Source organism: Erpetoichthys calabaricus, chromosome 3 (assembly GCF_900747795.2).
Source record: "Erpetoichthys calabaricus chromosome 3, fErpCal1.3, whole genome shotgun sequence".
Lineage (NCBI taxonomy): Eukaryota > Metazoa > Chordata > Cladistia > Polypteriformes > Polypteridae > Erpetoichthys > Erpetoichthys calabaricus.
The window spans coordinates 274,549,830-274,574,766 of NC_041396.2; the positions used below are offsets into that span (position 1 = coordinate 274,549,830).

Consider the following 24,937-nt stretch of genomic DNA (forward strand, 5'->3'; position numbering starts at 1 on the left):
CCACAAACAAGAAAGACATAAAATATATATAAGTTTGTAGTGAATTCAAGGCTTTTGTATAATTGTATAGTTGCTGAAATTAGTCTTTTTAAAAATATGTTAATAATGTGGTAATTTGGTTTGTTTAGAACCAGTCTAAGATGTCTGTGTAATTGTTTTGTTTTTTTCTTTCAGTAAAAATTAAAGTCGCACAATGTAAAGCCAGCAACCATTAACAACAGAAATAAAGCAACGAAATGTGTACAATGTAAATATAATACATTATTTTTATTATTTTTACAAAAATAAAAGTCCACTTGCAGTAAGTACAACTCATCCTGTTTGAATTCTCATAATGAAAAATCAATTTTCTGTAAAACTGCACAACTTTTATTTTCAAAAAGGGAGTTGCAGGAACAGCACAGTTTACTGCAAAGGATGCATCTTTGAATCCGCTATCACAATAATGTTATATAAATGATGTGTGTGTGTGTGTGTGTGTGTGTGTGTGTGTGTGTGTGTGTGTGTGTGTTTTAAGTTAAAAGTCTCAAAAAAACTAAACACGATAAAAAATAGAGTAAAACTGACCAAACAATCTAAGAAGGGGTTACCAACACTGACCATGGCAGGTGTGTGCTTTCGTTCATTCGTCTTAAATTAGCGTGTTACATTAGCTCAAAAATCAACCAAACTAAGTCTTGCACAGTGAAGTGTACATTCCATTGAAACTTGTATTTATTTATTTGAGATACAGGTCACTTAAAATAGAAGATTTTTCCCAACAACACAAGTACTGGCTTTACGAGAGCTTTTAATTTGATACATATCGTTAAAAGCACCCTTGACTCACCGGAAAGAAAATATTAAACGTAATATCCGGTAGGTGAGGTCACTGTTGCGTTCATCCTGTTAATGAGGGCACCAGGCAGTGATGGAGGCGGTGGTGAATGAGGTAGTGTCTCCAGAAGACTTGTTGGTAAGTGACCTTGTTTTTTTTTCCCAGTGGGAAACAAATTTTTGGCGTTGAAACATTTTAGATCTAGAGAAGGATTAAGGGGTTTGCTTGTCTCAAACATATTGATGTTTACCAGAAATTTCTCTTGCTAATAGTTCATACTTAGTAGGCCTAGTAGCTCTAAGCTGTTTCTGTTTGCAAATACAACTTTCATTCACCTTTGTTTGATTTAAGGACGATATTGTCAATCAGTTTTATATTTTAGTTTAGCTTAAAGGGTGTTGTCGGTGGCTATATTTACTGTAAAAATTAAAAACACGATGTTCTAAGAATTACGAAATATACGCTGTTATTAAACTATAGCATTGTCTTAGTGTCTTTGCGATACATTTGTAACGTGTGTTGATCCGAACGTGTTTACTTGGAAAGGCGTAATGTAACAATAGAGAAGGTACTTCAGTAGCTTTTTAAGCCATCCATCCTTTTCAAAATGTGGATGCGTATTTTTTTCTTGGTATTCAGCATCGTAAGCTGCTATTTGTGTTGTACATAGTCGTCCTGCAGATGGGGTAGTGGGATTATTTTCAAACATTCGTTTACTGGATAAGTTCGGATTCAATTCTGGGTAGTAATGACAGTCGAAACAGTGATTTGCAGCTATTTCAGCCCATATGAAGCGTAACGTTTCGAAACAATGCTTTAAGTCCTTATCAAAGTGAGAAAGCTCCGTGACGACGCTTGAATGAAGCATCATTACGTCTCTGTGTCGAAAAGTTACAAACGTTTTATCGGGATTCCGCGTAGGAAAATAAAGCACAAACTGGTGATTTGATAGCGGGTTGGATAATGGATGAATGTTGTCAGAGGAGTCTTTCATTTACAAAATAATTCCGTTTTATTTATTTATAATATAATGTTCCAAGGTGTTGGCCTGGCGTACCAAAGTATTCCAGATACTTGGCTCTTAGAAAAAAACAACTATTATCAGAAAATCAAACGTTAACACTTGAATTGTAAGGATACAAGATTATTTAGAGCTTTATATACCAGTAATTTTATTTTAAAACCAATTTTAGAAGACACAGTTAACTAATGTAACGATGCTAAGACCGGTGAGATGTACTGAAATTTAGGTTTTCTCGTTAACATTCTTGCTGCTACATTCATGAGGTGTTTCTTAGGCAGTCCTGGTAGGAGTAAGTTACAGTAATCTAGTTGATTAAAGACAAAAGCATGAAATAATTTCTCAACATCTTGCAATATTGTAAGAGGTCTAACTTTTGTAATGTTTTGAAAAAATGCAGTCCTAGTAATATGGTTAATATGCAGTGTAATGCTTAGGCCAGAATCAATGATTACACCTTAAATATTTGCTTCTGGCTTGACTTTTAATGCTAAGGGATCGAGTTTATTTCTAAGACCTTCACTATTTCCATTTTTGCCAGCAACTAAGATTTCTATTCCTTGTTACTTTTTAAGAAACTTACTAAACATCTATTCAGAAATACAAGACAGACATTAGATCTGCAAGCCCAGAGCTTCTGGGTAATCGAATGCTATAGATAAGTAAAGATGCTTAACTATGGTAAGTTCATCTTGTGTTTGGCAAGAATATAACCTAATAGGAGCATGTTGATTGAAAATAACAGCAGGCCCAGAATAGACCCTTGCAGTCTTATCACAGTATCGTGGATCCTCAAACTACATTCACCACAGCCAACAAAGAATTTTCAATCGGTTAAATAACACTAGAACAAGTATGGGGCACTGTCAGAGAGACAGACCTTTTTTCTAAGGTGATTTGTATGAATAGTCTGTTGCACTTAAGTCATGGAGAACAAGGACCGATACAGGTGCATCTCAATAAATTAGAATATCATCGTAAAGTTAATTTATTTCAGTAATTCAATTCAAAAAGTGAAGCTCATGTATTATATAGATTAATTACACACAGTGATATATTTCACGTGTTTTTCTTTTCATTTTGCTTATTATGGCTTACAGGTAATGAAAACTCAAAATTCAGTATCTCAGAAAATTAGAATATTACGTAAGACCAATAAAAAAAAAAAAAAAAAAAAAAAACAACGGTGGTGTTATGGAAGCCCAGGATGCTTTGATAACAGCCTTCAGCTCATCTTCATTGTTGGGTCTGGTGTCTCATCTTCCTCTTGATAATACCCCATAGATTCTCTATGGGGTGTAGGTCAGGTGAGTTTGCTGGTTAATCAAGCACAGTGATACCATGGTCATTAAAGCAGGTATTGACACCTGCCCACACTGCCAAAAGTGCCAAGTCCTGCTGGAAAATTAAATCAGCATCACCATAAAGCTTGTCAGCAGAGGGAAGCATGAGGTGCTCTAAAATTTCCTGGTAGACAGTTGCGCTGACTTGGGACTTGATAAAAAACAGTGGACCAACACCAACAGATGACATGGCTCCCCAAATCATCACTGACTGTGGAAACTTCACAGTGGACCTCAAGCAACTTGGATTCTGTGTCTCTCCACTCTTCCTCCACACTCTGGGACCTTGATGTCCAAATGAAATGCAAAATTTACTTTCATCTGAAAAGAAAACTTTGGACCACTGAGCAACAGTCCAGTCTGTTTTCTCCTTAGCCCAGGTAAGACGCTTCTGATGTCGTCTCTGGTTCAGGAGTGGCTTGCCACAAGGAATGCGACAGTTGTAGTCCATGTCCCGGATATGTCTCTGTGTGGTGGCTCTTGAAGTACTGACTCCAGCCGCAGTCCTCTCAAGGCTGCAGTTACCCCTGTTGCTTGTGCACTTTTTTCTGCCACATTTTTACTTCCACTCCTCTTTCCATTAACATGGTTGGATACAGCACTCTGTGAACAGCCAGCTTCTTTAGCAGTGACCTTTTGTGGCTTACCCTCCATGTGGAGGGTGTCAATGACTGTCTTCTGGACAACTGTCAAGATTTGATTGTGTGGCCTACTGAATCAGACTGAGAGATCATTTTAAAGGCACAGAACACCTTTGCAGGTGTTTTACGTTAATTAGCTGAGTGGAGTGTGACACCATGAGTCTACAATATTGAACTTTTTCGCACTATTCTAATTTTCTGAGATGCTGAATTTTAGGTTTTCATTAGCTATATAAGCCATAATCGGCAAAATGAAAAGTAAACTCTTTAATTAAACACAGAGTGATATATTTCATCTATATAATATGTGAGTTTCCCTTTTTGATTTGAATTACTGAAAAAAAACAACTTTTTGATAATCTTCTAATTTACTGAGATGCACCTGTATGTTACTGCTTTAACCAATGCAGTCTCAGTACAATGATTTATTTGGTCTAAAGCCTGACTGAAACTTAAAAAGAATAGAATGTTGTTTGAAATAATAATGTAATTGCTGAAAAACTGCCTTTTCTATAATTTTACTTAAAAAAGCAGATCTAAAATTATCAAAAAAAAGAAGTCTAGATTATATGCACACAGTATTTGACATGTGTACACCAGTATACAAAATGTTTGCAATATAAATGTAATCACACTTGCTACACTTAGACTGAATAAAAGCTCAATGCAGTCATGTGAGCAGTGACTGTAGATGTGCAAAAGAAAGAATATAATGGGCAAATGTGTTCACCAAGTAAAGTTCAAATCAAGTATATAAATGGAAAACTTAACATAATGTCAACAAATAATTTTGATGAGTACTGAAACACTGTCTCTGGTATTGCACTTTTTGCATTTTTTTCTCCACAAAACTGTCTGTAGTGTAACAACAAACACCTTTTTTCCTCCCATAATATCATTTATAGAGTTGAATTGATCAGATCTTATTTGCCAGAAGGAGCTCCATCTGACCACAAGATGTCCTTGTAATGCAATGTTTTGAATGCTTCAAATGGTTGACTTTGTTTTTTTTTTCCAAAGTAGTTGCTGAGCAGGGAGTTGGATTATTTAGTGTACTGTACTGTTATATTTTCACAGGCAAGTAGCCCAGCCTCACCAACTGCTGGCCTTCATACATAGTCATATGAAAAAGTTTGGAAACCCCTCTCAGCCTGCATAATAATTTACTCTACATTCAACAAAAAAGATAACAGTGGTATGTCTTTCATTTCCTAGGAACATCTGAGTACTGGGGTGTTTTCCGAACAAAGATTTTTAGTGAAGCAGTATTTAGTTGTATGAAATTAAATCTAATGTGAAAAACTAGCTGTGTAAAAATTTGGGTACCCTTGTAATTTTTCTAATTTGAATGTAACTGCTCAATACTGATTACTTGCAACACCATATTGGTTGGATTAGCTCATTAAGCCTTGCACTTCATGGACAGGTGTGTCCAATCATGAGAAAAGGTATTTAAGGTGGTCAATTGCAAGTTGTGCTTCCCTTTGACTCTCCTCTGAAGAGTGACAGCATGGGATCCTCAAAGCAACTCTCAAAAGATCTGAAAAGATTGTTCAGTATCATGGTTTAGGGCAGGGGTGGGCAGATTCAGTCCTGGAGGGCCGCAGTGGCTGCAGGCTTTTGCTCCAACGCAATTGCTTAATAAGAAGCCCTTATTGCTCAAGTAACACTTCAGCTTCACTTTAGTTGTCTTGCTCGTTAAGATTTTGAACCCTTATTGCTTATTTTAGTCTTAAACAGCTGTATTCTTGGTTTTTAATTGCTCCTAACTAGCAATACCATGCAAACAACAAAAGAAACCAGCATTTCTCCATTTAGCTTGTTTTCATTTACACCTGTGTGTATTTATCATGCACTAGTTGGTTTAATTAAATACTTGGAAGGAAAATGAAGAGAAAAAAGTGAAGCACTGAGAATTACTCATCTGTTTTAGACTTCAAATCATTTGGATGATATCCTTAGAAAGGAAAATAAATCTAGGATATGAGAATGACCTGACATGGCAGAGTTAAAGTGCTACCAAGCCATGCAATTAAATAATTGACAAGGATTGGTTTTTAATTAAGCAACTGGGTTGGAACAAAAACCTGCAACCACTGCGGCCCTCCAGGACTGAATCTGCCCACCCCTGGTTTAGGGGAAGGCTACAAAAAGCTATCAGTTTCAACTGTAAGGAATGTAATCAGGAAGTAGAAGGCCACAGGCACAGTTGCTGTTAAACCCAGGTCTGGCAGGCCAAGAAAAATACAGGAGCGGCATATGCGCAGGATTGTGAGAATGGTTACAGACAACCCACAGATCACCTCCAAAGACCTGCAAGAACATCTTGGTGCAGATGCTGTATCTGTACATCGTTCTACAATTCAGTGCAATTTGCACAAAGAACATCTGTATGACAGGGTGATGAGAAAGAAGCCCTTTCTGCACTCCCGCCAGAGTCGGTTGTGTTATGCAAATGCTCATTTAGACAAGCCAGATTCATTTTGGAACAAAGTGATTTGGACTGATGAAACAAAAATTGAGTTATGTGGTCATAACAAAAAACGCTTTGCATGGTGGAAGAAGAACACCGCATTCCAAGAAAAACACCTGCTACCTACTGTCAAATTTGGTGGAGGTTCATTCCATCATGCTGTGTGGCTAGTTCAGGGACTGGGGCCCTTGTTAAAATCGAGGGTCAGATGAATTCAACCCAATGTTAATAAATTCTTCAGGATAATGTTCAAGCATCAGTCACAAAGTTGAAGTTACGCAGGGGTTGGATATTCCAACAAGACAATGACCCAAAGCACAGTTTGAAATCTACAAAGGAATTTATGCAGAGGGAGAAGTACAATGTTCTGGAATGGCCGTCACTGGCCCCTGACTTGAATATCAACGAAAATCTATGGGATGATTTGAAGCAGGATGTCCATTCTCGGCAGCCATCAAATTTAACTGAACTGGAGAGATTTTGTATGGCAGAATGGTCAAAAATACCTCCATCCAGAATCCAGACACTCATTAAAGGCTATAGGAGGTTTCTAGAGGCTGTTATATTTGCAAAAGGAGGCTCAACTAAGTACTGATGTGATATCTCTGTTGGGGTGCCTGAATTTATGCACCTGTCTAATTTTGTTATGATGCATATTGCATATTTTCTGTTAATCCAATAAACTTAATGTCACTGCAGAAATACTACTGTTTCCATAAGGCATGTCATATATTAAAAGGAAGTTGCTACTTTGAATGCTCAGCCTATGATAAACAAAAATGCAAAGAATTAAGAGGGGTACCCAAACTTTTTCATATGACTGCATACAGAACAGGTTAAGGTACAGTATTTGCCTTCCCCCATTGTACAGGATTAGCATTACAGTTAGTCATAATTCTGCATAGTTCAATTAATTCAACTTTTAGAGACAAAGACAGACTGTCATAAATGATGCTGCAATCCAGAGAGTCTGTGCAGTATGTATATGAGGAGGATGAAGAGCTTAGAAAACAGTACCTTTTGGAGCCACTTGTGTACAAAAGATCCATCATTCAGTTGTAGTTGTTTCCTGATTACAACTCTGAGTGTCCTCTACAGGTTGCTATTCACTGCTCAATCAATAATCTCTTAATCTTCTTTTGGCTGCTCCTGTTTGGGGTTGTCACAGCAGATCATCTTTTTCTTTATCCTTCTTTCCTGTGCATCTTTCTCTGATGAACACACCACCTGCATGTCTTCTCTCCCCACATCCATAAACCTCCTTTTAGATCTTCGTCTGTTCCTCTTACCTGGCAGCTCCATCTTTAGCATCCTTTTCCTAATATATCCAGTATGTCTCCTCTGCATATGTCCAAGTCAACACTATCTCGCCTCTCTGACTTTGTTTCCAAACTGTTCAACCAGAGCTGACCCTCTAATGTACTCCTTTCTAATCCTGTCCTTCCTCGTCACGCCCAATGCAAACAAAGTTCAACATCTTTAGCTCTGTCTCCTGGTTTTTAGACAGTGCCACTGTCTCTAACCCTTATAACATAGCTGGTCTCAATACCATCCTGTAGACCATTCCTTTCACTCTTGGTGATACCCGTCTGCCACAAATTACTCCTCTCTTCTTCACCTTTCTTCCACACTCTGTGTTAGTCTGTATTGATAATCCCAGGTATTTAAACTCATCCACCTTTTGCCAGCTGTACTCCCTGCATCCTTACCACTCCTCTGACCTTCCTCTCATTTACACACGTGTTCTGTCTTGTTCCTACTGATCTTCATTACTCTCCTCTCTAGAGCATATATCCACCTCCTCTGGGGTCTCCTCAACTTGCACCCTACTCTCGCTACAGATTACATTGTCATCAGCAAACAACATATTCCACAGGGATTCCTGTCTAATCTCGTCTGTCAACCTGTTCTTCACCATTGCAAATAAGAAAGGACTCTGAGTTGATCTCTGATGTAATCCTACCTCCACCTTGAATGCAACCGTCAATCCTAGAGCAGACCTCTCTACTATCACACTTCTTTTTACATATCCTGTACCACTCTTAAATACTTCCCAGCCACTCCTGACTTCCTCATTCAATACCACAACTCTTATTTAGGCACCCTGTCATATGCTTTCTCAGGGTCCACAAAGACGCAATGCAATTCCTTCTGGCCTTCTCTATACTTCTCCATCAACACTCTCGGAGCAAATATCGCATCTAAGGTTTCATGCTAGGAAAGGGCACCATACTGTTGCTCGCTGATCGTCGCCTCCCTTCTTAACCTAGCTTACCCTACTGTTTCCCATAACTTCATGCTGTGGCTCATCAGTTTTGTACCCCTGTAGTTACTACAACTCTGCACATCCCCCTTATTCTTAAAAATCAATACCAGTACAGTTCTTCTCCACTCTTCAGTCATCCTGTCACTTTCTAAGATTCCATTAAACAATCTAGTTAAAATCCGTTGCACTTCGTTATTCACCATTGCCACATCATCCAACCATCATCTGCCTCTCAAAGTACTCTTTCCATCAGCTCAACACACCCTCCTCACTTGTGAGTATGTTTCCATCTTTGTCCTTATCACCCTAACCTGTTGAACATCTTTCCCAGCTCGGTCCCTCTGTCTAGCCAATCAATACAGGTCCTTGTCCTCCCTCCTTAGTGTCTAGCGTCTAATACAGCTCATCATATGATTTTTCTTTAGCCTTTGCCACCACTGTCTTCACCTATCCCTCTTCTTCTCCAACCTCTTCCTCTGTATACTCTTCTGTACTTACCCATTCCACCACTAGATTTCCTTTTCTTCCTTCCTCTGTCCAGATGTCATGCTAAGCACCCGTTTTGCTGTCACCCTTACTACTTCTGGTGTAGTTGCCCAGCTGTCTGGTAAATCTTCAGTGCTACCCAGTGCCTGTTTTACTTCCACCCTGAACTCATCCTTGCAGTCTTCCTTTTTCAACTTCCACCATTTGATCCTTGGCTCTGCCCACACTCCCCTCCTTGTCTTGATCTCCATTAGATCACCATCCTATACAGCCTAACTACACTTCCCACTGCCACCATTTTGCAGTCTACAATCTTCTACATCTTCCTCCACTCTAGTACTTCACCCTATGTTCCTCTCTCTTATTAAAATGCATATTCACCTCAGCCATGTCCATCCTTTTCACAAAATCCTCTACAATCTTACCTTCTGCATTCATCTCCTTGATACCATACCTACACATCACCTCCTCGTCTCCTCTGTTCCCTTCACCAACATGTCCATTGAAATCCGCTCCAATCCCCACTGTCTCTCCCTTGGGTACACTCTTCACCACTTCATCCAGCTCACTCCAGGATTCTTCTTTCTCGTCCATCGCATACCCACCTTCCAGGGCGTATACACTAACAACATTCATCACCACACCTTCAATTTCCAGCATTATTATTATCATCACCCTAACACTCTTTTTTTACCTCCAAAATTCTCTCGACATACTGTTCCTTCCGAATAACCCCTACCCCATTTCTCCTCCCATCCACACCATGATAGGACAATTTTAATCCACCTCCAATCCACCTGGCCTTACTTCCCTTCCATTTAGTCTCTTGCATGCACAATACATGAACTTTCCTTGTTTCCATCACATCAGCTGTCTTCCCTTACCAGTCATGCTCCCAATATTCAAAGTTCCTACCATCACTTCCATTCTGTTTACCTTCTTCCTCTCATTCTGCCTCTGTACACTCCTTCCCCCCTCTTCATCTTCGTCCAACTGTAGTCCAATTTCTGCCAGCACCCTGTTGGCTAACAGTACTGGTGGTGGCCGTTGTTAACCCGGGCCTCAACCAATCTTGTATGGAAATGTGTATTGTCAGCATATATTATCTGGCAAAATTTTACACTAGATTCCCTTCCTGACGTAACCCCTCCCCATTTATCCGGGCTTAGTACCGGCATGAAGAAACACACTGGTTTGTGCAACCCCTGTGGCTGTGTTCCAAAAATCTTTTAATATAACCTGTCAATGTAGCATAGTCCTGAGAGGATAGGCCCAAGCACCTTTGCCTTGCCCTGGAGTAGTTATCCGCTGCAGAGGAATGACCAACTCGTGGCATGTCCTGTTAGTTGTCTAGTTAATTGTTATGATAATCTTCTCGAACAACTTCTCATCTGCAATAGGATTCATATCTCTTTTGTTTCATTCCAAGAACATTTCCGAAATGTAATTTTTGTCTCCCTAAGAAGAAACCACACACACATCATTTACATAATCATCATCTAGCCTTGGTGTAAACAGCATCCTGAATATGTGAGTGGCATGGGTGTGTATTTTAATAAATTATTTTCGGGATCTTATCTTTCTGACTGTTCCTATCGGACAACCTGTTGTGATCGCACTTTCTACAAAGAATCTGTGAGGTCACAAGTTGAATCTAATTTTTCAACACCTCCATAACAACCTGGCTTTTTAATCCATTAGCCCAGGTTCTTGGTGAAAACAAAAATGAAATTCAGTGGATCAAAACAATGGTGAATGAACAATCAGTGACTCACTTTGTCTTCAGTGTAATCACAAATATCTATATGTAAAACACTAGTACAAGTACCAGACCATACTTAAAGGTTGTTGTAGTGCATGTTTCTGTTTTACTGGCAGAACTTCAATTACAAAAAATATCGTATGTTCAGTATCTCACTAGTGAAAAGAGAACAACATGGAATATTGTAAAAGTAATAGGTCAAATGCAATTAATTGTGTTACACAGTTCAAAGCCAAATATTATTACCACAACCTTACCTGTTATGTTATTACTAACAAGCATAGCAGAGCACCCATTTATTAAAACAGGTACAATACAAAGTCACTCTGTCTCAATCATGTTGTTCATTTAGGAACCTTGGTTCATCGTCTATACTAGAAAGACCTTACATCCCTCTTTCTTTGTTCATCTTATTGCCTTTGTTCATCAGATATTCTTCGTTTGTGCTTCTTGTCAATTTGTTCATCGGATGTTGCAGCTCTGTTGTGGGCACCAGAATAATGTTGCACCTGGGTACCAATACAGGATTTTTTTGTCTTCTATATGGATAGATATTGTCTGTCATTTTTGGGGGGAGTTTTTGGCTCACCCTTGTGTTCTAAGATTTGATTGTCTTAGGCAGCTGGCTTAGTGTAGTACTTGATAATTTAGTATAGTCACACAATTCTGAGCAAATAACTCCAGAATTGGAAAAAAATATTTTAAACCTTATGTTCATTAATTTTAATGCCTAATGAGCTTATTTAAACTTTCAAAGTTGATAGGTAATGTGCATTATATAGAAGTATTCAACCTCTTGGCTTTCACTTTTTTATGAGTTGACAAAGTTTTCTCCTACTAGAGATTCAGTGAAAGATGCAGTTAAAACCAGAATATCCGAACTTTTGCATGTGGCTGTATTTAAGTACCATCCATATATTTTTCTAACCAGGTTCTCCTGTTAAGGTACGTCAAGGCAATGCCTGTTGCCTTCAACATATTGACTGAGTAGTAGTTTTCATTAGGCTCACTTGTGTACACCCACACTACGGTTGTTTAGGATGACCAGTTAACCTAACAAACAGTTAATTTATTAAATGTGTTTTCAAATTATTCTTGTTTTTGGTTGTAGTTCATATTAATTTAAAACAGACACCTAGTGCAAAGAATGTTTTCTGTCTTGCACATTACTATTCAGTCCTCCAAAAGGAGCTGGTCTTGATGTTAATGTAATCCACAGGCATTTGAATATCCTAATAAAATGTTTTCATTAGAGTTAATTTTGCTAATAGTCTGGGAACAGTCAGTTCTGCTGTTAGGTTTATGGTTTAAGTGGACATAGATGGTGGTGATACATTTTGGTTAATTAAAATAAGCACAGTAAAAATACATGGGTGTTGAAAATTTGATATCATCTTGTCTTTCAGAAGTTTGAAAAGAAATATAATGGAGAGTTCACCAAAGGGCGGGTCTCCAAAGGCACACAGTTTGAATATGCCTGGTGTCTCATTAGAAGTAAATATTCCCCTGATATCAAGAAAGGCATCTTGCTTCTTGAAGGTGAGCTTTTGGATGTTTTTAATCTTAAATGTGATGGGGAGTGGAGGGAATTTGTGACTGAGTACATTAGAACAATCTAGACGAGAGAAGGTCATTCAGCCCATCAAAGCTCACCAGTCCTATCCACTTTATTCTTCTAAAAAAACAAGTCTAGTTTTGAAAGTCACTAAAATCTTGCTGTTTACCACTGTACTTGGATGCTTATTCCAGGTGTTTATGGTTCTCTGTATAAAGAAAAACTTCCTAATGTTTGTGCAAAACAAGTTTCTAACTGTGTCCCTGTATTCTTAATGAACTCATTTTAAAATAAGTCTCAATCCACTGTACTAATTCCCGTCATAATTTTGCACTTCAATTATGTCACCTCTTAATCTTCTTTTACTTTAAACTGAAAATGCTCGGCTTTTAATCTTTCTTCATAATTCATCCCCAGTAGCCCTGGAGTGAGTCTAGTCGCTCTTCTCTGGAACTTTTCTAGCTGCTATGTCCTTTTTGAAGCCTTGAGACCAAAACTGCACACAATACTCCAGATGTGGCCTCACCAGTGCATAACCTCGTTGGACTTATACTCTAGACATCATGCTATTTAACTTAACATTTTGTTTGCCTCCTTAATGGCTTCTGAACACTGTATGGAAGTTTAGGAGTTGTAGTGGACTCTACGCTATCAATCATTCTCATAAGCTAAATCATGGGGAGGTTTTCCACTTCCTCAATTGTGAAGACCTCAGAAAAATGTAAATTTAGAGCATCTGCTATTTCACTCTCTGTATCCTTTAATTCCCCATTACTATTGCTGATGTTTCACCTCCTCCTTTACTCTTCTTTTACTGTTAAAATTGTGAAAGATGTCTTAGGGTCATCTTTCACCTTATCTGCTATATTGCACTCCAACTGTGTTTTGGCTTCTGCAATATCCTTCTTAATGGTTGCCCTCATGTTCTTATGCCCTACGATTCACTTTGGAGTTTTTAGTCTTAAATGCCTTACACGGCTGTTTTTCCTTTTGCAGCAGCTTTTTTAATTCTTCATTAACCCACTACAGAACTTTTTTTAATTTGCTACTAATTCCAAATTTAGGTATGTACCTGTCCTGCATTACATGTAAAACATTTTTAAACGTGTTCCATTGCTCCTTGACTGTCTCCACTCTTAAAAGCTTATCACAGTCTGTCCTCCTTTGCCACATCTGCTTAAAATTTGTCCTACCAAGGTTAAACTTAACAATTTTATTCTTTGCATATGCACTCTTACAAAACACTGAGAATTGTATTGTATTATGGTCACTTGACCCTAGTGGTTCAATCACCTCTACACCCTCGATCCTTTCCTGATTATTTCAAAATATGAAATCCAGACAGGCTTCACCCCACATTTGGTGCTTTAACACACTGTAACATCTCGATTAACCTGCCTCCATATATTGGAGCACTCTGCCAGAAGTAAAGTTTAATGCACAATTTAAAGCAACTACATCTGCCATATGGTTTGTATTTGTCTTACATCAACAGAGTGGGAGCAGGAAAAAGATGGCAGCTAAATTCCTCATACCTGGATAATATTTGGACACCCTCCAGCACTGTTGGGCAGTACATTAATTGTCTGTCATAACACAGCAAGCTCTCAGTACTTTGGAAATTAGAAACTGCTGAAACATAATGATAGTTATATAAGGGGTCATCCCCTGATCTTTCTAGTTATGTAATTTGACATATTCAAGACAAAGAGTTCCATCTATAGTCATTAAGTATAGCATGATTTCCAGCTCAAAGAAGTATACCTACTTACATTTTAATTGCATGAACCTATTAATACACACAGTCTGTTATTTTATCAATTATTCTGTCCATTTGCTGAACCTGTTCTCTAATACAATGTAATATCAAGATGATACCCAACCATTTGTCACAGTGTAGCCTGGGAACCATTCAAGAATGGCATCCCAGTCTAGCATGGTTACACACTCAATAGACCAAATAACCTAGATGTATGTCTTTCAGATCTTGTGAGTAGACCCGCATGCTCATCCAAATACTAGGATGGTATGCATATTTCATAAAAACAAACCAATGTCGCTAGTGGGTTGAGGCAGTAGTGCTAAACACTGCAGTGTTGTGCCACACAATCCAATCACCGTTACAGGGGAAAGTTGCCTGGCATAACCTCAGTAAGTAGTACATGTATTAAGTGTTTATTGTGACCTTGAATCTTTCAGAGTTGGTGCCCAAGGGAACTAAGGACGAACTAAGAGATTATCTTTTCTACTTGGCGGTGGCAAATTACAGATTAAAGGTAAACAAAGTAGTATCTTCTTACTGTGTTTGCACAATTTTTAATACATCTAATGCTGTGTAATGCTGTGGATATCTCTGTCAGTTCATTACAGACTAACAATATTAAATAAACATTGAAAATTTTAACCATCTTAAAAGATGGTGCAATTACAAGTGTAATTAGTTTGGAATAAAGTATTAAAATAGTTCAAAATGTTTTGACTAACCCTTTGTTATAATGGGTAATACAAGAGTGTCTATGTTGTTTTTGATGTCCTATAATTCTTTTAAAGAGAGAGAATAATTGCATAGCCTCAGTATTCAGACCCTTTCCTCAGTACTTAGTTGAAGCATCTTTGCAGTGATTAAAGCCTGGAGCCGCCTTGGGTATGCTGCAACAAGTTTTGCATACCCTGATTGTTGGATTTTTCTGCCGTTCTTCTTTGCAGATATTCTCAAGATCTGTCAGATTGAAGAGAGATCATCAGTGGACAGATGTTTTTGGGTCTGTCCAAAGATGTTGGACTTTGTTCAAGTCTGTGCTCTGACTGGGGCATTCATGGACGTTCCAAGAATTGTCTCTAATCCACTCTTGTATTGTCTTTGCTTTGTGCTTAGGGTAATTTTTCTGTTAAAGGTTGAACCTGTGGCCCAGTCTGAGGTCCAGATCGCTCTGGAGCAGAGTTTCTTTAATAATATCTCAAGTTTGCCCTGTTTAGCTTTCCCTTCACCCTGACAAATCTCCCAATCCCTGTCACTGAAAAACAACAATGATGCTGCCACTACCATGCCTTGCCAATGGTAGTGCCTATGTAATGAGCTTTGCCTGGTTTCCTCCCAAAATGACACTTAAAATTGATGCCAAATAATTCAATGTTCTTTTCAAAAGACTAGAGAATCATGTTTCTTTCAATGTGAGTGTCCTTTAGATATCTTTTTGCAAACTCTAAGCAAGATTTCATGTGTCTTTTTTTGAGGAGAAGCTTCCGTCTGGCCACTCTGCTGTAAAGAGCAGATTGGTGGACTGTTTCAGATTTATAACCTAACATTCTGTTAGCCTTCTTAACACTAGAATTACCAAAGCCTACAAAAAAAACTCTTCGATCCGGCCCATCTTAAATCCCATCGCACCTCTCCGTCAGCATCTTTTGTCCTGTAAATTTGCCGATAAAGACAAGCAGCAAGCAGCCTGCTATTCCATCCCCGCAGAACATGCACAAAGTTCTCCGAGCTCATGCCTTGATTATCTGGGAGTGAAGTGCTGGAGTTTTAGAGTGGAAATAATAGATCGTTATTTAGAACAAATGCATTTCATGCGTGTTCCGTTTCTACAATAATCTGTGTAAACGCATTGTTAAAACAAACGTTTTTCATATTTTAGTAGTAAATGATAAAATGTTGGCATGAACTATATAATGTGTGAAGCCTGAAGTCCAAAGATCAAATAAATACTTTCACAAAAGGTTCAAGGACAATACAACCGTTTCCGTGGCGTAGCGGTAAGATTTGCTGACTTGTAATCAAGAGACCCCGGTTCAATCCCAACTGCCTCCTACATCTGCCGTTTTCAGTAGTGAGCTGCTCTTATTGTTAATATTATACAGTAAACGCATACATTTGGTTTGCGTCTATAACAGACGGTGTACATTTATAGTACTTTTTTTTTTTCCACTTTTATTCTCTCAGTCACGATCATGATAAATACTACCAACCCCCATCCAACCCCGGGATCTGATGCTGTTAGTTTTTATTTGAAACTGGGAATAACTGTAGATGTGAGTGGTGTTTTGAGGCAATGGAACTGGACATTCTCTGATCTGGATGGATTAAAGCTGACACACAAACGCTGGTGAATCTACCTTCTTTGTATTTCACCGTCACTTGATTTTTATTTTTTTTTAATTCAGTTTTATTGAGTGTTTCTGCTCACGCTGAATTAGTATGCACCTTATGGTCTATGAAAAACAGAGACATAGGTATATATGATATTTGGAATTACTCATTTTATGACCTGTATAGTACATTTCGGAAAACATTGTGGCACGGATGCAACATTATTCATATTATTCATATTCATTCGCATAACATCCTGCGGTTATAATCAGTGACCACGTGTTTTCCCCCCCAATCTTGCCAGTCTCCACATGTTGCTGTATGGTATTGTTTCTTTTGTACTCCAGGACATGCAGAGAAAAAAGTAGTATAGAGAGGTCAGTTCAGCGCTATATGCAATCATCAAATTCAAATGTTAACAGTTCACACACATGCAAGGACCGTCCTTCCTACATTTACAATTGCAACACTTCTCTCTGTGCTGTGGTTTCTATTACACACCTGGAAGAAAGAGACAATTTAAAAATAGCAGCAGCCCTAGCACTGACCCCTGTGGAATACCACTCTTAACATCGGCCAATTCTGATGAGGTTCCTCAGGCCAGGTGTTGCTCAATCTTATCCATAACAATTCCTTCCATTGATTTTCCTTTGATGCATGTTAAGCTTACTGGCCTATAGTTGCTTGGATCTGTCCTGTCACACTTTTTATATAATGGGATGATATTTACCATTTTTTAGTCCTTTCGGAATCTCTCCAGTGCGCAGTGACTCTTAAAAATATGTGTCAAGGGTTCATATATGTACTCGCTTGCCTCCTTAAGAACTCGAGGATAAATATTATCTGGTCTTGGTGGTTTGTTTGATTTCAGCTTATTTAATCTGAGCAGCACTTCTTCCTCTACAATTTCCAAATCCCTCAGTACCTACTTAGTAGTCACGTTTACCTCTGAGAGGTTATCCACTTGCTCACTTGTAAACACCTCAGAAAAATGTAAGTTTAGGGCATCTGGTATTTAATTGTCTTTTAGTTCCCCTTCACTATTTCTGATGCATTTGACCTCCTCCTTGACTGTTCTTTTACTACTAAAATACTGAAAGAATCTCTTAGGATCTTCTTTCGCCTTATCTGCTATATTCCTCTCCAACTGTCTTTTAGCCTCACTGATATCCTTCTTAATGGTTGTCCTCATGTTCTCATATGCTGTACGACTCACTTTGCAGTCATTAGTCTTATATGCCTTACAAAGCAGTTTTTTCCTTTGCAATTTCTTTGTTTAAATCTACTTGGTTTAATCCACTGTGGAGTTTTTGTTTTTTTTTTAATTTCCTATTAATTCTAAATTTAGGTATGTATCTGTCCTGCATTACATGTAAAACATTTTTAAACGTGTTCCACTGCTCCTGTGTCTCCACACTTAAAAGCTTATCCCAGTGTATCCTCCTTAGACTTTGTCGCATCTGGTCAAAATTTGCCTTACCAAAGTTCAATTTAACAATTTAGTCTTTGTATCTGCACTCTTACAAAATACTGAGAATTGTATTATATTATGGTCACTTGACCCTAGTGGTTCAATCACCTCTACACCTTCAATTGTATCTTGATTATTATAAAATACTAAATCCAGACAGGCTTCACCCCACGTTTGGTGCTTTAACACACTGTAACATCTTCTTAAAATTAAATAATTTAACTCAAATGGTAACACTAAGATCTGCTACAGCTATTTTATACGTTTTCCCCTTAAGCTCATGTACTGTTCTCCCTCTCAGATGCCTGCTATTTGTCTTTCTATGAGGTTAACTTTACTTTTTTGTCTCTTCTCCTAACTTTGCGCTCCTCTTATTTGTAAGCTCTCCACTCCCATTGTTTGTGTTCCTCCATATTAATGAACCCTTATGCTGTCTCCCGTTTAACTTTTTTCTACTTCTAAGGACTGTTCAATCTAAGATAAACAAATAAAACTTTATCTGCTCCTACAGCCCCTTGTGCCTGATCTGTGTCTTAACGCTGGCCACTTACCTGCGCACTGCTGAGCCTTCCCTTTTACTGCTTTGAAGTCAGCCACTGCCTTTTTTTTACTTTTCCTTTAAACTAATGAATCGGTTACTACAACGTGGTTATTTGCTTACAAATGCCAATATCAGTTACAGCTGCTTTCTACCCTGCCTCCTCAATGCTGGTTCAAATACAGATAACAAAAACAAGTACAAGTAACTGTTCCAAGTGCACCTCCAAACACCCATCTACTTTCGATCTTGTGTGGGTGAAAAAAAAAAGCAAAAATAACCCTTTATAAAAGGAAAAAAGCTTTTAAAATTTCCCCACGGTTCCTTAGTGGCAACAAAAACCCAGGTTTTTCAGAGCAAAATGTATTTTTTTTTTATTTAAATCTCACACCACAGAACACACCAAAAACTCTCAACAGCCTCAAGTGTTTGCAAAGCACACGTCGGCACACACATAAGAGCATTCACTTTCACATCACTGTCAGTGTATAGTTTCTTGATATATTTAATGCGTGTTCTTTAGTGTACATTTGAGAGGTGTCCAATGATCTTGGTCTGTTCTGTGTCAGTTTCCAGTTATTTAGTGAACATCAGAGTTCCTTGCAATTTACTACAGTCATCTGTAGATGGTGTGTTATGCCTAGATTAAAGAGTGTGTTTTCTTTTTGTTTTGCAGGAGTATGAAAAAGGATTAAAGTACATCCGAACTTTACTGAAAAATGAACCAAATAACAACCAGGCTCTGGAGCTAGAAAAGCTAATAAATAATGCAATGAAAAAAGGTTAGTACTTTTTTCATGTACTATATACAATGATAGCAATGTTGTGGCATTAAAGGATATAAAAATGCAATTGGTTATTTTTTCTTTTCGTACATCTTTTTTTGTTTTTGTTACTTTACTGGTCAAATGTTTTAGAGCATCTCAGTTTTTCCATTTTTTTTTTTCTTCAATTGTAATTACTTGAAATGACCTACAATGGTGAATAGCAGTAAACTGCTAGAGGTTTACATTTAAAGTTTAGGTTAGCAAAAACTGGAAAAAGTAAATTTCAGAATATTACAAATGAGCCTTCTTCAGGGAACAACTAATATATACTACAACTAATATAACTACAGGTGTTCTGTAACAGTTAAAGGTAATTAAGCCTTGAAAGATGAAGCAAACAATTTGCACAGGTATCCCAACTTGTGTTAATTACTTAAAATGTCTGGCTTAAAGCAGAGTTTGATCAAACCCTCTGAAGTACTACTTAGATAATATTACACTGTCGAAAGTTGTAAATTTCAGTGGTAATGGCAAGAAAACAGTAATTAACAAATTAAATGAGAGAGAGCCCTTGTTGTAAAAAAAAAAAATCAAAGTGTCAGTGAGTACAGTGGTGTCCTACACAATCCAAATGCATTTGGAAACTGGAAGGAACTCTTGATAGGAAGAGATCTGGCAGACCCAAAGTCACAACCCAATCAGAAGACAGGTTTCTGAGAGTCACCAGGTTATGTTGGTAGCACAGCAGCTTCAAGCATAGCTTAACAGTAGTCAAAAAAAGCAAATGTCAGTTTCTGCTGTGATGATGAGACTTTGTGCTGCAGGTTTGACACAGCAAGTGGCAGTAAGAAAGCCATTCCTTAAAGGATTAAATAAGAGAGGCTTGCCTGGGCCATGAAATACCGGCTGTATATCTGCAGACTAGACAAAAGAAAGACCAATAAATCAAAATTTGAAATGTTTCAATTCATCTCACAGGGTATTTGTACACCACCGTGTTGGTGAAAGGATGGTTCCTTAGTGTTTGACACCAACTGTGTGATGGTCTGGGTTTCTTTTGCTGGAGGCAGTGTTGGTGACAGTCACAGAGTGACTAGCATTCTGTTCAAAACGATTACCACAGCATTTTGCAGCACCATGCATTTTCTTCTGGTAGACATCTAGTAGGTCAAGGGTTCATCCTACAGCAAGACAATGACTCCCGACATACAGTGCATCCGGAAAGTATTCACAGTGCATCACTTTTTCCACATTTTGTTATGTTACAGCCTTATTCCAAAATGGATTAAATTCATTTTTTTCCTCAGAATTCTACACACAACACCCCATAATGACAACAAAGTTGAGAAAGCACATGTACATAAGCATTCACAGCCTTTGCCATGACGCTCAAAATTGAGCTAAGGTGCATCCTGTTTCCCCTGATCATCCTTGAGATGTTTCTGCAGCTTCATTGGAGTCCACCTGTGGTAAATTCAGTTGCTTGGACATGATTTGGAAAGGCACACACCTGTCTATATAAGGTCCCACAGTTGACAGTTCATGTCAGAGCACAAACCAAGCATGAAGTCAAAGGAATTGTCTGTAGACCTCCAAGACAGGATTGTCTCAAGGCACAAATCTGGGGAAGGTTATAGAAAAATTTCTGCTGCTTTGAAGGTCCGAATGAGCACAGTGGCCTCCATCATCCGTAAGTGGAAAAAGTTCGAAACCACCAGGACTCTTCCTAGAGTTGGCCGGCCATCTAAACTGAGCGATCGGGGGAGAAGGGCCTTAGTCAGGGAGGTGACCAAGAACCCGATGGTCACTCTGTCAGAGCTCCAGAGGTCCTCTGTGGAGAGAGGAGAACCTTCCAGAAGGACAACCATCTCTGCAGCAATCCACCAATCAGGCCTGTATGGTAGAGTGGCCAGACGGAAGCCACTCCTTAGTAAAAGGCACATGGCAGCCCGCCTGGAGTTTGCCAAAGGGCACCTGAAGGACCCTCAGACCATGAGAAAGAAAATTCCGTGGTCTGATGAGACAAAGATTGAGCTCTTTGGTGTGAATGCCAGGCGTCAGGTTTGGAGGAAACCAGGCACCACTCATCACCAGGCCAATACCATCCCTACAGTGAAGCATGGTGTTGGCAGCATCATGCTGTGGGGATGTTTTTCAGCGGCAGGGACTGCGAGACTAGTCAGGATAAAGGGAAAGATGACCGCAGCAATGTACAGAGACATCCTGGATGAAAACCTGTTCCAGAGCGCTCTTGACCTGAGACTGGGGCGACGGTTCATCTTTCAGCAGGACAACGACCCTAAGCACACAGCCAAGATATGAAAGGAGTGGCTTCAGGACAACACTGTGAATGTCCTTGAGTGGCCCAGACTTGAATCCGATTGAACATCTCTGGAGAGATCTTAAAATGGCTGTGCACCGACGCTTCCCATCCAACCTGATGGAGCTTGAGAGGTGCTGCAAAGAGGAATGGGCGAAACTGGCCAAGGATAGGTGTGCCAAGCTTGTGGCATCATATTCAACAAGACTTGAGGCTATAATTGCTGCCAAAGGTGCATCGACAAAGTATTGAGCAAAGGCTGTGAATACTTATGTACATGTGATTTATCAGTTTTTTTATTTTTAATAACTTTGCAAAAACCTCAAGTAAACTTTTTTCACATTTTCATTATGGGGTGTTGTGTGTAGAATTCTGAGGAAAAAAAATGAATTTAATCCATTTTGGAATAAGGCTGTAACATCACAGCGCATCACTTTTTCCGCATGTTGTTAATACTTTCCGGATGCACTGTACCTCCAGGCTCTGTCAGAACATTTTAAAATAACAAGTACGTACACTTCAAAACAGAGAATGGCCAGCACATTCCCCAGACTTAAACCACATTGAGTTAGTTTGGGATGAACTGGGTGAAAGGAAAGCAGCCACTAAAAGGAAATTCAAATCAGAATATAATGTACTTTTTATATACAGCAAAATTGAGTCTAAATATCAACATCATCATACATTAACCTTATCTTATCTTCATAAAAAATTTAAGACTATAGAAAGGAAAAATTAATGTTAAACTTTCCATCTGATCCTTCCAAGTCCTTTTATTACTTTTTGATTTTGCATATGTTCCATTTATTATTAATCTGTTTTTTTTTTTCTGTTTTGCTCACAGATGGACTGGTTGGCATGGCGATTGTTGGAGGGATTGGACTAGGTGTGGCAGGACTGGCAGGCCTCATTGGTTTGGCTGTGGCCAAATCCAAATCCTAAAAAATACAATTAAGTGGACATCAGCTATATTTCCATTTTTCCAGCTGCACATCTAACTGAAGATTTAAGTTAGACACGACCATATTTTCCAAATTCAGCAGTACAGACAGAGTGTTCAAATCATGGGAGTATTTTTATCCCCACTACGTGAAATAATTGAAATCTGTTTATAATGTCTTACAAATCTGTGAAACATAGGATCTCTTTCCCTGGCTGCTCCCTATCAACCCAACAATGCCATCTTTGTAAATTATGTACAGTGGCTGAGGAAGTCAAACACTGCTGTTTGGATTAGTGGTCAAGTTACATCATTAGTGGTTTGGACACACCTTTTATTAATTAATGTAAAACTAAAGATAAATATATGTATTGATTGATTTATTTAAAGAGCTACTAGTAACTTGAGAAATACTCAACTTTTAATGTATACTTTTTGATTTTTTGTTGAATTAAAAATGTGGGATTAATAAGTTATCTATGTGTATGCATAATACCATTTTGTCCCTAAGAATGTTTAAACTTTTTCTGCAATGCAAACTAAAGTCACAACTCCCATGATGTTTATTTTTTTTTTTTCCTCTCAAAGGTGTGCCAGTCCGTGTGATTATTTTTCATGAAGTGTTTTACTTCATTCAGGATGTGTGCCTGCCATATCCTTGGTAACCTGAAAGCTTTTTGATCATTAAAGAAACAAATCTTATTGCAAAAGGGGCAGCGTTTAAACACTTTGTTCACTGCTTGTAAAAGCTGAGAATGGTTTTCGCCAAAGAACTCTGGTCACATCAGGTGAAATAATTGATGAAAATGAGTAATTTACATGGTTAATCACTGGCTATTATAAAGATTTACTTCCCAACTTATCTACAATTTTTTTTTTTTAAATATTAATCAGAAGGCTAATATGGAATTTATTAAAGATGCTTGGACAGTGGTGAAAGTGTGCCATTTTCATATTTATCCATGTATCTTATTAGCACTCTTCTTCATGTGATTTTGCAATATTGCATTGTGAACAACACATTTCTTATTAGCATCTCTTCTTCATGTGATTTTGCAATATTGCACAACACATTTCTTCTTTCAAGAAGTCTAATCTTTCAATACTATCCACCCCCATATTTCCAATTATGTTTTATTTGCCCTTTTAAGTATACAGAATGGAATATCATAAGAACTTATTTGCAAACATGGCTTCAAATGCACCGCCTAGTTGAAAGAGCAGCTTTTATCATTCATTCATTTTTGTTTGTTTATCATAATAACCATGACAACTGGATACCTGTCAAAGTGGAATATTTCTTTGGCAATGATGTGGGGTCATGTTGCAGTAACATATAATTAGATTTTAAAAGAAGGTAAAAAGAATGTTTTTTCAATTGTATTTTCATCCTTTTTTTTTTGTACTTCTGTCAAATGTAACCTGCTGCTGCTGTTGTAAATTTGCAGCCAAATAGGCCATTAATCATTAATTCAATTTAAAACATGGCAGCATTATTCTTTTTTGATACATTTAGGACACATTGACCTGCCAAACATATTATATTATAATAATTTATAATAGATGGAATGTAAATAAAATGACATCTGAAATGTGTACTTTGTGTTTTATAGGAATGTGGAAGAGCTACTGTTTTACAAATGACAATGTGTTCTCTTCTACGTCATGGTTTGTGAATTTGATTATTAAAACTAAATCTTGAGTTAAATTCCAGTTAATGAATTTGATATATATTTATGTGTGTTTTTGTTTTTTTTTTAATTTATGCAGTGAGTTTTTCTGCTTATCTACTTCAACTGCATTCTATTAAGTAAACAATTATGGTCTGTTCCATACAAAATCAATTTGATTTTTCAGTTTAACCAATTTAATATATTCAAGCCCTTAGAAATGCTTTGCATCTTAACAATCACTTTGTCTTCAGATTCATACCACACAGCATAGGTATTCCTAATGTTAAAAGGGACTTCCGTTCTTTTTGTCATCTTGTCCTCTCTTGTATGTCTAGGGTCTACATATTTAATATGTGAATCACTAACTTGCTGTAAAATTATTTGAAACAAATAAGATTTTGTTTTCAGGACTGCAAACTGCTAAAGAATTTTTGCAAGTCTCTGTGCCTTACATGCACACTTAATTATATTTTGGCGTGTTTATTACAATGCTGTCTAGTTTGTTTAATAAATAAACTTTTTTAACTTTTAAGATTTGTTTTTTTGTATGTTATTTTTGCGTTCATCTTAGGACTGTTTCTGTAAGTGTAACACTGAGTAACTCGTGCTCTTTCCTAAGTTTTTTGTTTTTCAGTGAATTTGTTTTCATAATGTGAAAAATACTTTAAAAGGCTCTGTCACATTGCACGACTTTACCAGCAATGTTTAGTCATAGGCTTCATTTATATAATCTTGACAAGTCTGGGGCAGTTGCTGCATGTTCTGGTGACTGAC

At 37.9% G+C, this 24,937-nt stretch overlaps 1 protein-coding gene across 1 annotated transcript; it reads left to right on the forward strand.

Moving 5' to 3' along the window:
- The first annotated feature begins 856 nt into the window (after window positions 1-856).
- Window positions 857-24,695, forward strand: fis1 (fission, mitochondrial 1). Its single transcript, XM_028798334.2, has 5 exons — window positions 857-955; window positions 12,216-12,348; window positions 14,564-14,640; window positions 19,140-19,245; window positions 22,395-24,695. The coding sequence occupies exons 1-5, from the start codon at window positions 911-913 to the stop codon at window positions 22,490-22,492; spliced, it is 459 nt and encodes a 152-aa protein (XP_028654167.1). The 5' UTR covers window positions 857-910; the 3' UTR covers window positions 22,493-24,695.
- Window positions 24,696-24,937: the final 242 nt, after the last annotated feature.